We start from the raw sequence: 13,724 nt of genomic DNA on the forward strand, positions 1-13,724 counted from the left end.
ACAAGAGAAAAAATGGATGTCAACCTTTTAATAACAGGAGCAAATAACGTTGAGACCTACTCCAAACTCTTCATTATAAAAGTCCATCTAAGCCTCAAAACACAACAGGAAACAAGAAACAGAATAAGGCAAACGACAAGAAAGGAAATGTATTAGACAAATTATTGCCAAATGTTAACTCTGAAACTTCATTACATAATTGCTAATGCATAATCAAGATAAATTCCTCAAAAAGGTTCATCATCATTTTCTATCGATATTTCTGCGATAGAAACTTTCTGTAACAGCTATACAAGAAGCAATTATTAGGAAAAATCACATAGCATTCAAAGAGCACTAGCCGAAAACAAAACATTTTCTTGGAGATTGAGAAACTTAAAGTAGAGACGCATAACAAATATTACAATTCTGAACTGCTATATTATGACTAACTAGATATTATAATGATTACTTTTATGAAAAGATTAAGGTTGGATGAATTGCAGGCTGTATAGAATAATACCACTAACTGCGTTGCAAATAAATACAATTAGGTTACTTACGTAAAATTTCTGGATTTATCAATTCACAAGACGCTGAAAATGTTATCGAGATTAATATAACAAAAACAGAAGTTTTTCATCATAATGTATGATCTATGGTCTGCATTTTTGCCGTTAAGGCATTTAATCAACATGATTTTCAAGCAATTGACATTTGGAAATAATGAAGGGGGAGGGTGTTTAAAGTGAATCGCAGGAAATTTCATTGTGCATTGTATACAAAAGTCGAAATTCAAACTCTACAATTATATTCTACGCTATGTATAATGCCATCTTGTAAAGTGCGTTAAGGATCTTATCCGGGACGAATTAATATTTCTAATGCAGTTCCTAATGCATTGTATTAAGATGTAAAAAATGTGAAGGGGGATGGGTAAAAAACAACAAAACTTCATAAGAAAAAGGTATTTTGCAACAAAGACTCTTACTTTCTCTTGAAAAAGATTATGTTATTTTGAAACCCTACCTTGTGGTTTGTTTGCAATATTAAATAAAAGAAGCTTTAACTAAGAAGTCTTACGTCAAAATCATATCATGTTAAAAGCGAAATGTGTGTATCATTGTAAAACGCAAGAATTCTCACAAGAGCACCAAGTTTGTGGTTGTCTTTTGGGAAGAATTAAATCCAAATCCTCGTCATCTGATAATTCATCCAACCTGATAAAAATGAACCGTGTTATTGCAAGTCAGAGAGAAACATTACATCTCTAACTGCACAAGAAGCTAGTAGCCCTTAACCAAGTTGTGCGTTAAGAATCACTCAGACAAATTGGAAGGTCTTGTTTTCCTCTTGTATGATTTAGAATAAAAAGGATTGGTCGGCAGCAAGAGACGAGCAAAGATCAATACTAAATCATATCACAAAAATGCTTCATTTAATATGAGAGTAGCAGCTGTGTAGGCATATTGATGTAATCGATGAAAAATAAGCAACAACAATAACTAAAGAGCCTTTCAAGTCGATAAGACAGTCTCAAAGAAACAGCAAGGTGGGGGATGTTGTTTGCAAAAAACGATTCACTACTCCAGTGTTATAACTTGATGTTTATAATGTGATGTTTTGAATATAAATTAATGTATATCAGATGTTTGATCAAACATTTGATATCAGGAAGGTATGACAAAAAAGCAATATTTTTCAAAAAAATTGTCAAATGCCTGGATCAATAAGAAAATTGCTATAAAATGTTAAAAAACCAAGCAATGTTGCAAAATGGCCTTCACAAAAGTGAAAAACAACCTGTATCCATCTTTAAGCAACTGTTGGGTGCAATCTTCTGGACCATGCTGTGTAATGAAGACAAACAATTTTAATGTTTCACCATTTATCTATGACAAAACTATTACACCAAATACAGGACTTCATACAGGATCCTAAAAACACAGGCATTATCCAAGTATGAATACTGAAATCTAAAAAGGTAAAGATGCAATAGTAGATAAAGCAACTGTCCTGAAGGTGCAAATGAAACCTGTTGTTTGACCAGTCATTCCTCTCAAATTAAGTTGTCAAAATGATGGGGAAAACCAAAAAGCTAGCAAAAATCTAAGTTCATCAGCAAATCTGTTTTTTGTCTCTGTTATAAGTTGAGGGGGCAAAGACAAAATAGCAGTTTTAACAGTGGTAGATGGAAAGGGCAACAGGGGGCATGTCACTAAATGAAAAAAAGAAGAATAGAAAGTGCTGTTTGGTGAAGAACCCCGGTTCTGAGAAGACATGAAATGAAATACAATCTACATTGTAATACTATTTTGAAATTCTTCAGAGAGCAGAGATGAGGCATTCTACACCAAAAAACATCCCTTCAAAAGTAAACAAAGCATTATGGTAGCTAAGAAAAATAGTTCAAAAAGGCGGGTAAGTTTTTACTGGAGAAATCTGGTAAAAATTTCTTTAGAAATACCTCCATTACAGAAAGCTTGTTGGCAGCAGTGTTAACCTTCTGAGCAGATAATAATTCTAAAAATTCTAACTCTATCACAAAATTTTGACGCTATCACGAAATTCTAAATCATAATATTTTTCTTTCATTTTCTCTAAATTTCATTATCCTTAATTAACTTCAAATTTTCTCACCTTATAAGGGCTCTGGGGTTGTTTAAATATAATATCTGTTGGGGATACCAATTCCACATCTTCAAAATCTTCATCAATGCTGAAAAAAGTTAAGAAGAAAAAGGCTGTGAAATCAAAAATTTAAATGTTGGTGTAATTACTAACCGTGACATGGTTATGAAGTATGCTTTGGGATGAGTAAATCCAGTTTATAGTAAATAAGCTTACCTAGATGAAGATAGAGCTACAAGTGGGGGCTCTTCAGGCCTAAGGTCAGTGAATCCTCCTTTACCAGGTACAATCAAGCTGCAAAACAATAAAAAAACATTCAAAACATTTTTCATGTTGATAAACTATACACTCTACATGGGAGACCCATAAACAGTAATTTTCTTAATCTTTAAACAGATGATATTCTGAATTTCAATAATTATGCAGTTTTGTTAAACTACCAGAAAGAACAGCCCATTTCTCTCATTGATATTCCTTTATGTTCTTTAATCAAAATCATATCTTTCTATGTGATATTTAAGAACTATTCTCTTACACAAAAGGTCTTTCTTTAAATCCTTTACATATATTCCACATTCCACACGCAAGTGACAAAAGACAAAATTAACACACCTGCCTCTTGACACCATTTTGCCTTGTGATATTTGTCTTGACTTTTCTACTTGCCTTTCTAAGAATTTATCATTAAGTAAATCAGAATAATTGACAGAATGATGAATGCCTAATCAAATTTAGCTAGATTACTAAGAGGCTAATTTAATAATTATTAAAGTTCAGGAATGATTTTTAGGATTCAGCTAATTTGCTTTGAAAGGATTCATCTATCAACAAGTTTGTCTTTCAATTAACTAACTTTTGGATTATTTAAATTTTTTTATTCATGTTACACAATGTAATGTTTAACTCTTAGTCACTCATAACTTACCTCAATGCAGTTGTTAGAAGTGATGTGGGGTTTTGGATAAAGAAAAACTTTTTTCTCATTTCTCTTCACTTACAGTTTACTCTGCTTTGAATTTTCAAAAGCCATTGGGGCGATCCAATATATGAATACTTCTTAAAACAATCTTGAGAAAAAAATCTTACCTAATTTGAGTTGCAGGTCAGAAGGTTTTCTCAGTGTCTTTAACAATGGCTCAACTTCACCATTCTCTGTCTAAAAGGCAAATGTATTTCTGACATATTAAAAAAGAGAAATCTCTGTAACAAAGGATTATACATTAAGAATTCAGTTGTGGCTGGTTGTGTGCCTCAAAACAAAATTTTTCATTGAAGCCACTTGATTCTAAATTCAAGTTTAAATCTCATGTAAAAATTTTAATATCAGAACTATTGATGTTACAGCTTTTTAGTGCAATTTTTAAGCTTTGTTGTTGCAAAGATTATATTTTCTCTATTTTCTATTTTCTCTCAGATGCATGATGATGCATGACAAAATATGCACCTTGTCTCACCTAGGCAGATGCTGAGGCAGGGACACACAATCACCCACTTCAAACTAGGAGGCCTGCAGTCACAAATGTCAGGTGATCTGTGTGTTCTTTTAACAGGAGAGTTTTCCGGGTGGTTCAAATGACATATTATTTGTGAAGAAAGCTGTCAATTTAGCTCAGTGTTAGGCATCAAATTTTGTATAACAAGATGATACATGGTCTTGATTAATCATTGACTATGGCCTACAAATATACATAGCAATGAATTGCTAACTTGGTTAGCATTTTATCATAGCTCATGCTGGACAGTTTGGCATTATTCAATAAGGAATTTTCTGCTTACATGATAGCTAATAAGCATGAGTTCCAGTGGACTGGTAGAATAGGGAGGTAAGTAGATAAGGCATGTAACAGTTAAAATCGAAACCAGGCTTAGGAATCAGGTACAGGGCATCACTTTTGTATGGGAAATCATTGCTTTCTTTTCATTTACAGTTCATTATATTCATCTTAAACTATTTTAAAAATAGTACTGAGGAGTTGTTGCTGGCATGCAAAGTAAGATGGTACTAGTAATGCAAAAATTTGTGAGAGGAGCTAACTGGATGGTGGTAGGGGGCAAAGGTCTGGCCCCCAGAAGTTTTTTTATTTTTTAGCAAAGATGGTCAAAATATTGTTTAATGGCAGACCAGAGCTTTCAAACATACTTTAGAATACATCGATTTGTTTGACCTCTTATGATACAGCAAAAAAGACAGCGGTTAAATGACTTCACAGCAGCTCTTTTAGAAAGTGGATTCTAGCATTGCAAACAAATTTCCATTGTTCGATAATCAAAAGACAAACAGTTTTATGCCATGTTGAGTCACAAGTTACAATGGGAAAGTGCTTCCTTTCACTATTAAGCTGATGATAACTTTGAATGACCATTTACACTGAATTAATGATAAAAAAGAAAAAGTTCCTTAGCAGTCTTTGTTACTGTCTATGCTTCCTCTCAGGAGAAGCCTTTCCTGTGTGATGAATGTTGGGCTCTATTTCCTCTCCAGCCATGCTTTCGCTGTTAACAGTTTAATATTAGATTAGTGAGTGATTATTTGTGTTTAGACATTACGTATCAGGTTAATTTTGGTTCTGTTTCTTGATCTTGAGGGCATAACATATTCACTTTGCTCAGTTGTCAACAAGATATCACGAGCTTGTAATCATATTTGATGTATTTGTAATCATAATCATGCTATTTTTGTGTACTGTTTGTATATAAAAGGAATGCTTGTAATGATTTTGAGTAGGAGGGGATCAAGCTAGAGGTTATTAAGAGCCTTATCTTATGTTTCAGTTAATGGAAATAATAAAATTTCATTATATTGTGTGGTTTATCTCTCGTATCAGTCCATTACATACCTCTCGGTCAGTCCATTACAACATGTGTATAATCAACCTTCAATTTTAATAAAACAGCTGATCACACTCAAATATGCTTTTGAAAACATGTTAATCAAAATACCAATTTTAAATTTTTCTGCGCATAGAGCCCTATACATAATTTCTAGTCTGGTCTTATCCTAATGCCTTAACTTGACACATTGCTCGTGGACTTTGGAGTTTAAGCCTTTGGATTCAAAATTTGATAAGGTTTTGAATTCGATTCTGATCTGAGCAACTGCAAAAAACAAAGCATTTGATTCTTTCTGAACTAAAAATTTAATTTGCACACGCAAAGATTTGAAAATTGTGCACGGAACGTCTTCCCTGTGTGCACATGCACAGTTTAGCAAACTTTCCTCCATTGGACCACATCTGGAAGTGACGTACATTCGTTTTAAAATCAGCTCTCTTTCTCTTGCACTTTGGCAAATTGTACCATTTGCTTGTGACAATTTAATCTACCGAGAATAACAAAATTGCATAAAATAGCGAAAAAATTATCGATTAACTTTGTCACACAAACTCGAAAGAAGTTAATTACGCATCACCTTTTTAACAGTGCCATTTCTTTTCTGTTCCACAAGGCAAGTCGACTCTAAGTCCACGTCGAAATCATCTATATCATCCGTGTTATTACTCATCTACTGGCAAATTGTTTTTTAACATCTAGGGGGAAGATGATAAAAAATTCGATCTTTTCTCTAGCCTATGTCAAACAAAGCAACCACCGGTCGAGCGAGGACAACAAGGTAGGCCTTTAGAAAAACTTATTCAGGCTTATAGCCAGCCAGTCTAGCTTCAATAAAATCCTATGTCTGGAATCTCTAATTTGACTTGTACGGCTTCCAACTTTGCAAAGACTCTCTGGTCAGAAAAAAGGAAGAAGACCACCGTCAGAATTTCGTTCGCGATCTCCCTGCTCCTTTACATGTGGTTGCTGCTGTTAGCAAATGGACAACATGGCCCTGGCCTCCTTTAGAACCCGACACGAAAACGAAGTTGTTGTGAGAAAAACAAACAACAACAGAACTTGTTAATGAGGATTAAGATTACAATTACAGTTGAGACAAAACAAAACAGAAGTCAGAGAGTAAGTTTATTCAAACCAAAAGAAATGGTCAAATGATCTCTCCAAGCATTAATGTCTCTGTAAGCTACAATACGTAGGAAAATCAAAGTGAGGGGCACATGTGTAGTGTAAATAGGGGTATACCTCTGTAAGCTGGTACTAAGGAAAACTGAACTTACCACTGTTTCTGAATAGTAGGCACGTGCCCCCTGCCCTGTACAACCTGGTTCCCACTTATGACAATCTACGTCAAAACAACAGTTTGCAAATAATGTAAAATAACGTTCAACGTAGAACGTGAAATGAACGGGACCCGTGGCAGAGGAAATCAATTTTCGAATTCTTTTCTTGGCTACCTATCCAAAAAAATTAATCAACAAACGGAACAGACCATGTAGCTTACGATTGCACAGCTACCCACATATTGTACACCACAGACTTTACATTCATCCTTTTATGCATGGTCCCTGCCCCCTCATTTTAAAGTTTAGCCATAACTAGTAAATCGTTAAAATTCTTATTTCGATTAAATGATATCAAAGGAGGCTTAGGAAGCTCCTTTCTATGCTCTTCTGATACTGTCAGCATAGAATGGAGTCTTCTAGCCACCTTATAAACCGGTCTGCAGAGTATGGCACTTTTCCACAAAATCTCTGGTGTGCACAAGCAAAAAGCCTGGTGTGCCGGTGTGCACCACCAAAAATGTCTGGTGTGCTGGTGTGCTGGTGTGCACCGACTATTTTCCTCTGTTGTGGTTAAAGTTTGTGAATTTGCATTTCACCGTAAAAATGCGTGTGAAGTATACTGTTGAAGACAGCGCAAGTTTTTATTTGTATGTTTGTCAAGTAAGATTCATGATATCTCAAATTGTTCATACACAACTGTGCTTGTTTTTATCAGCTGACATTTTCTATGGGATCACACCAAGCCACACCCATCTTAGTTGCCACACCCAAAAATACCCGGTGTGCAACAGGTTTTGCACAAAAATATCTCTGGTGTGCACATGCCATACTCTGCAGACTGGCTTATAAATATGAAAATATCTATTTTTATAATTATTGCTTTGTATGTCTCAAAACTGCCTGATGATACCTTTGTAGAAAACACTACTCATTCATGGAACATAAAATATTGCTTGTAACTTTTTTTAAAATATTAATTGTATAATTATATATTGATTAAAAAATTAATTTGATAATTAAATTTAACAATGTATTACCTTCAAACTGTTGCTTTTTCCATAATTCCAATCCTGAAGTAAGAAATTGTGATTTTGACTAGCAGTCAAAGCATTCTGCTCATGAAACTCAAGGACTGTGCTGCATATTATATATTGAGGAGGGCTAAAATACTTGTGGGGGCTAAACCAAGAACAGAGTGATTTTTGCATGGTTTAAAGTACATTTTGGAAATAATAGTAGCCAAATTACTAGACATTATTTATGATTTGATTGCCTTCTGATTAAACATGTTTTTACTGAAGATTTGACATGCTGAATTTAAAATTAAATGCTTTTCAGTTCATCAATAATGTTAGTGGTTCTTTGAAACACAGAAATTTGAGAAACTCTAGTTTCTTCCCATGAAAATTTAGAGACAACTTGGTTTGCTATTCCAGCATTCAGAAGGCCTACTTCTGGAAATGCAAATGCTTAGATATTAACAAAGATGATAGAAACAAAATTGATTCAACTGAAATAGGATTTAATAATATTGAGAATATCATGGAAATTCAAAGTTACTACATATTACCTTTTTCAATTAACAGGTGTAATGATGGCATCGTCTGGAAAGCCCTTTCCTATCATGGTCAATGACTATGAACTTTTTGAGGAGGATATGTCTCAAACTGAATATGAATATTTTCAGAAACACATCCAAGCCTTTAGGAGTATGTGGCATGAAAAGGTATTTTGAATTAGATAGCTCTAACCTATTTTTAAACTTTGATCTATATAGTGTCATTTCATTATTTTTTTCCTTGCTTCTACGCTTTTTTGATTTGCCAAAGCTTGCAGTGAAAACTAGGCACATCCAACTACTGGAAATATATACTTAAGGTTTTCCATTAAATTTCAGTTATTTGTATACCATTTTAGTTATAAACTAATCACGATTCCATGCCAGCATGCAAACAAACTACAGATGATTCTATGCCAGCTTTTATTGAACACCACAGATACAGTCTTAGGTTTGTGCCCCAGCCATGATCAAACTTTTACTGGGTGGAGAGTTGCCAGCTCTCTGTAATCTCAGACATAAGTTTGGACACATTCAGATTCTTCTTGGTCCTCTATTGGATATTCTGCTTTGTCCTTTCAGAGTGTAGATGACAAGGTTGAATTCGTTGATGAGTTTTTTAAGTTTTCAGAAGAGTTTGGCTATATAAGAGACTTTCCATTGAAGGTATGGTGATGTATATTTGTTTTGACTATTTTACGTTTTCCTTGTTTTTTTAAATAGTGTCTATGCGAACAGTTGATGTAACCATTATTGGGGGTATCTACTTTGGGAAGAGTTTCTGACTGTCATTAGATGAAATAATTCTTAATTTGTGATGAAATGCTGCATTAATATGAATTGCTGACTTTCATAATTAGAAGTTAGTTCTGCAGTTTGGGAGTTTCAAAATTAAGTTTAAGCTCTATTTCAATGCTTTTCAGATGGATTCAAAAAGAAAATTCTTTGATATGTCAAAAGAATTTTTAATAGACCAATTTGCAAAAGGTGAGCTGGATTTTTATTCAATCGTGTGATGATTAAGTTTCTGATTTAAGAATTATAAAATAGGGTTGTCAGTCAGTAAGCAGGAAAATTGCATAGAAAGAACTTCAAGGTTTATGGAAGCTATGACAAGTAAACTGACTTGGCAGATTCAATGTTATAACAGTACACATAGCTGTTTTTACAGTTTATAATCTGGTTTACATAAGCTGAAAGATCTCTGTTCAAAATGACTTAATGTGTTAAAATTTGGCTGAGATATGCCCCGGATTTAAACCAATGGCGGATTTAGGGAGGCAGCAAGGGGCAGTTGCCCCTCCCTCAACGAGTTGAAGCAAGTCAGGCGCCCCTTTTTTGGAAATTGTACGCCCCTTTTGAAGAATGAGAATCAGATGGAAAAGATTCTGAGACCGATAGGTTAATTTTCTTCAAGGATTACCTCAAAGTTACGCTGTTTTTTCCGAAAATGTATCTGAAATTGCTGTATACAGCGTACTCTCGTCACCAGTTTTTGAAATTTTTTCAGCGCCCCCACTACCAACTGCCCCTCCTTCAAATTTGCTCTGGATCTGCCCCTGATTTAAACATGGTTTATCTACGGACCGCGGTTTCAACAAAAGGTGCGTCTTTCGGTATAAATTCGCAACGGTTTACGGCTTCTATAATACGATTGCGGCTTTCAAATGAAATAACGGTCTGCGACAAGGCTTTTCACTTTACACCAAAGGTTTTGAATAGAGCCCCATGTCGAATAGGAGAAACGTAAGAATGGACAAGCTACTGTCAGTCATTGCTGTCAGTTAGAACAAGAGAGGGAGAGGAAATGTAAACAATAGTGCCCATACCAAAGAGGTAGAATAACATAGTGATATAGTGTAACTGGCACCTCTATGGCCGTGTAAGCAGGGCCGTACTTCCCACTGGGCCAACAAACAAATAGGGTTCCCAAGAAATATTCGGGAGTTTTATATGGTGTCATAGGGTTCTTTTACACTTGTCAAATGTTTTCGAAGAACATTGTCTCCGCAAAGCGGACAAAATATCTACGTACAGTTTTCAGAATGATTCATGGGATGGTCAGTCCCAATTATTCATAATAAAAGGGGTTGACGTAATATTCATGACTAGGGAATTTTCAGAGGATAATTTTACAGATAATTTATCTTCTTTGTGTCGGCTCAGAGTCAGGGCACAGTTAGGTTGCGCAGTGAGGTTTAATAACCGATTCATTTAGTAGAGCTTGAGTAGGGCTAGCTTTTTTTCGATTTTTAATCCATTCGAATGATTCAGGGTACACACTTTTTATAAGAAAATAGTCTACAAGAATATTAAGGCGCTAAATCGCTGAAATTTAAGAATAGTTTAAAAATAATGCAACGCTCAAGCTTCATAAGGAATCAAGTTTTTGGTTTATTTGAGTTTTGTTCAAAGCAAGAAAAATGCGAGTTTTAATAATTAAAAAATGTTGCGGCTCAGCAAAAGTTAGGTATTACAAAAAAATGTGGGAATGTGAAAAATACTTGGGTACAAACACGTTGATGTGAGATGTTTAAAAATGTTTGGATTGATACAACGATAGCTTGCTGCGAAATATAGTGAGGACCATTAGAAACAGTTACTTCTTATCCCCCTTTTCTAATAGATGGCTTTTGGTGTCTCGTGACGTTTTGCGAGGCCCGATAAGAGGGGACAACATTATCTCATAATTTATGATGATATCTTACAATAAATTCATATTTCAAATTACCAAAGCAAAGTATTTCGAAATTGTCAAATGTTCCATTCCTACCCCCAAAGTAGAATATTTTTAAGGAGATGTCAGGACACATTGGACCGACTCACATACAAAATTGACTGAGTCTTCAAAACCAAACTTTGCAGATAAAAATATTGAAAATGTATAAAGAATGTGTTCTTGAATAGCCAAAGGGCCCCGTACTTAGGTAAAAATAGGGAATTGATTCTCTTTGGAACTGTGATGATCCTTTGGTACTTTTGAGGGGAATCTAAGGACACTGGATGATAAATCTATCGTTGTTTTGCTCAACTTGTTTTTGGGTAACAACTAAAGAAACTCGAAAAACATACACGTATCAAAACTGATAGTCTAAAGTCTTTTGCGTGGAGGGTACAACCTGAAGGGGCCAGTCTTCGTCTATTTTGTTTAAAATAAGAATAACCTCGCGGAAAATATGTCTAGCCTCAGATAAAAAAAATTGAAAAATGAACAATATCTGTTTGGAGATTTGAAGATTTAGAAGACAGATTTTATCAGCAAATAAATCCTGCAACTTAAATGGTTTACAAAACTGTTGTTTAGTTGTATTAGAAAGAATTCGTAGTATAAAGATGTGGAACAATTAATGTAGATAAAAACATTTTTATGATGCTGTCTGGTATTTTCGTCTATTTTGTTGAAATAATATAACCCAAAACTATTTGCGGTAGATTCTATGCTATTGGCATTTTTACTAATCATGAAGTATGAAAAGCTGCCTCTTCTTTTAAGCGCCTCCTGTAAGAAAATGCCCCGAAAAAGTTTGAAAAATTTAAAAGAGCAACCCAGGCGTAATATGGTATCTTGACAGCTTTACATATCAAAAGTCACTTGAGTCAATGCTGTTATCAAATAGATTATTCAAACACAACATTAAAAGATGTATTCAGTTATTTTGTTATTTCATATTGGGAACCAAAGTTATTTCATATTTCAGAGCCAAATAATCTAAATAGTCTAAATATTTTCTACCCGAAAATTAATTATTTCATATTTCAATTACCCCTTATGTGGCCGCCTTTGCTATCGCGGCCACATCTTCGCGCTTAATCCTTTTGGTCCCCCTATAATAGGCCCCCCTTAAATAAAGCTTGCGTGTTCAAGGCAACGCCAGAAACAATTTCTTGAGTCAGTTGAAAGCGAGAATAACCAATGAAGGCCTTTAATCCATATAAATCTAGTAACAGGGAAATCAGAAGAATTTTCGTCCATTTGGAAGGAATTGTAAGCAAATAGAACGATATGTTCGGAAAATTTATCGAGCAAAAAGTGCAAGCACTGCAAATTTAACATACTAAATAACTTGATTCAAATCCATTTGGTCACCCTATTATTTTCCCGCGCTTTGGTAAAAACAAACGAATAAATATAAAACAGGCGTGCGATAAAACACATTTCCTAGTGTGGGGGGGGGGGCGTGTATCAACGTGCACTTTCATTTTCAGAAAGTACAGTTTTTATAATAACATTTGGCTTTATGTTTCGTTGAGGATAAAAGAAAGTTTGTTATTTTTCTTTTTAGCAAAATATTCAGTTGCAAAGAACCTCGTTCCTCAAATAGCTACAATAGCAAGTAATAGAGAAAAAATTTTCCAGCATGGCTCACTGGCGAGAGGTAAAATTTAAATTCTCTGTTAAAATTTGTAGATTGACTTCTCCTCGCATTTACAATTTCGCTGGGAAGTTTTCAAGACAGTATAACCATAAGATCTGTTGTAATTGTAGAGACGAATAAGTTAAGCATTCTCTCTTGTTTGCTTCCAGGAAAGGATCCTTTCTACAATATAGAAACAAGGTCTGTGTCAATTTTTTGTCTATTGCTATCTTTTCAATGCTCACCCTGTTATTCAATGCCTGTTTGTTATTTAGTGCAGAGGTTTTGTGCATTTGATATCTATGGCCAGGTATTTACAAGCTTGATTTCTTAAACGAAGCAAAACCAAGTAGCAACTTCTAAGTTATCGTCAAATGCAACTTTTATATTGAATTAGACATGTATACTGCTGCAATTCTAGCTGTTCAATGAGACCTACCTTACTAATTGACATGGAAACGTTACAAAGTGTGTCATTAGTGGCCCGATTAGGATCAATTCCCCAATAGCTATTACATGACTGACAACGTAGGTACAAATTGACATTTCGACAATTGCAGATCAACTTTTGATCTTTGATGTGTTTTCAAAGCATAAAATGTTGAATTTGTGTTATTTTGCGAAATTTGTACCAAACGTGATTTCGTTTATTGGCTTTGTTCAAGATGGCTGCAATATTTTGTTTTGTTTTTATGTGACGCTTTTTGTTAAAGGGATACCTTTAGAACATTTTTTGGTGAGCCTGGCCATGTGGACACTTTTAAGAAGGTAAAATTTTATTCTCTTGCCAAGAAATAAACACTTTTCTAATGTAAAACAACTTTGCCTTGCAAGTTTCGTTAAAAATTAATTCAAGTCTGCGAAAAAAAAATTCAATTTTCATGTTCTGAAATGATGAAAAGACATTTTTGGATAGATTTTGAAACGATCCATGGCTTTATTTAAGTGCTATTAAAACATTTAATCAATGCTGTCTGTTTCCTAAGGCTGTCGCAAATATGCCTTTATACACAAGATTTGGAGGAGCATTGTGTCGAATTTTAAGAAGATGGGTAGAAGGGATACAAATGACCCCTGATTTGTTTG

The 13,724-nt window shown here is 34.5% G+C and overlaps 2 protein-coding genes across 2 annotated transcripts; one reads left to right on the forward strand and one right to left on the reverse strand.

The window, feature by feature from the left end:
- Positions 1-152: 152 nt before the first annotated feature.
- Positions 153-6,419, reverse strand: LOC135687337 (protein FAM219A). The gene is made up of 7 exons (XM_065203876.2): positions 6,020-6,419; positions 3,697-3,766; positions 3,223-3,280; positions 2,827-2,904; positions 2,620-2,698; positions 1,783-1,829; positions 153-1,199 (listed from the first exon to the last, which is right to left on the reverse strand). The coding sequence occupies exons 1-7, from the start codon at positions 6,110-6,112 to the stop codon at positions 1,100-1,102; spliced, it is 525 nt and encodes a 174-aa protein (XP_065059948.1). The 5' UTR covers positions 6,113-6,419; the 3' UTR covers positions 153-1,099.
- A 44-nt stretch (positions 6,420-6,463) lies between these two features.
- Positions 6,464-13,344, forward strand: LOC135687329 (uncharacterized). Its single transcript, XM_065203865.2, has 6 exons — positions 6,464-6,629; positions 8,311-8,451; positions 8,866-8,949; positions 9,207-9,270; positions 12,567-12,659; positions 12,809-13,344. The coding sequence occupies exons 1-6, from the start codon at positions 6,594-6,596 to the stop codon at positions 12,970-12,972; spliced, it is 582 nt and encodes a 193-aa protein (XP_065059937.2). The 5' UTR covers positions 6,464-6,593; the 3' UTR covers positions 12,973-13,344.
- The last annotated feature ends 380 nt before the right edge of the window (positions 13,345-13,724 follow it).

The sequence above is a fragment of the Rhopilema esculentum genome, chromosome 20 (assembly GCF_057945365.1).
Source record: "Rhopilema esculentum isolate cy_ngs chromosome 20, ASM5794536v1, whole genome shotgun sequence".
In the NCBI taxonomy this organism is placed as follows: domain Eukaryota; kingdom Metazoa; phylum Cnidaria; class Scyphozoa; order Rhizostomeae; family Rhizostomatidae; genus Rhopilema; species Rhopilema esculentum.

Excerpts from the sequence above, each read along its gene's own strand:
- LOC135687337 (XM_065203876.2), bottom strand. The coding sequence starts at position 6,112 with ATGAGTAATAACACGGATGATATAGATGATTTCGACGTGGACTTAGAG. Across the intron at positions 2,905-3,222 it reads AAAATGGTGTCAAGAGGCAG|CTTGATTGTACCTGGTAAAG; the intron begins GTGTGTTAATTT and ends ATTGTTTTGCAG. Across the intron at positions 1,200-1,782 it reads TTGCTTAAAGATGGATACAG|GTTGGATGAATTATCAGATG; the intron begins GTTGTTTTTCAC and ends CATTTTTATCAG.
- LOC135687329 (XM_065203865.2), top strand. The coding sequence starts at position 6,594 with ATGATCTCTCCAAGCATTAATGTCTCTGTAAGCTAC. Across the intron at positions 8,452-8,865 it reads GGAGTATGTGGCATGAAAAG|AGTGTAGATGACAAGGTTGA; the intron begins GTATTTTGAATT and ends TTGTCCTTTCAG. Across the intron at positions 12,660-12,808 it reads GCATGGCTCACTGGCGAGAG|GAAAGGATCCTTTCTACAAT; the intron begins GTAAAATTTAAA and ends GTTTGCTTCCAG.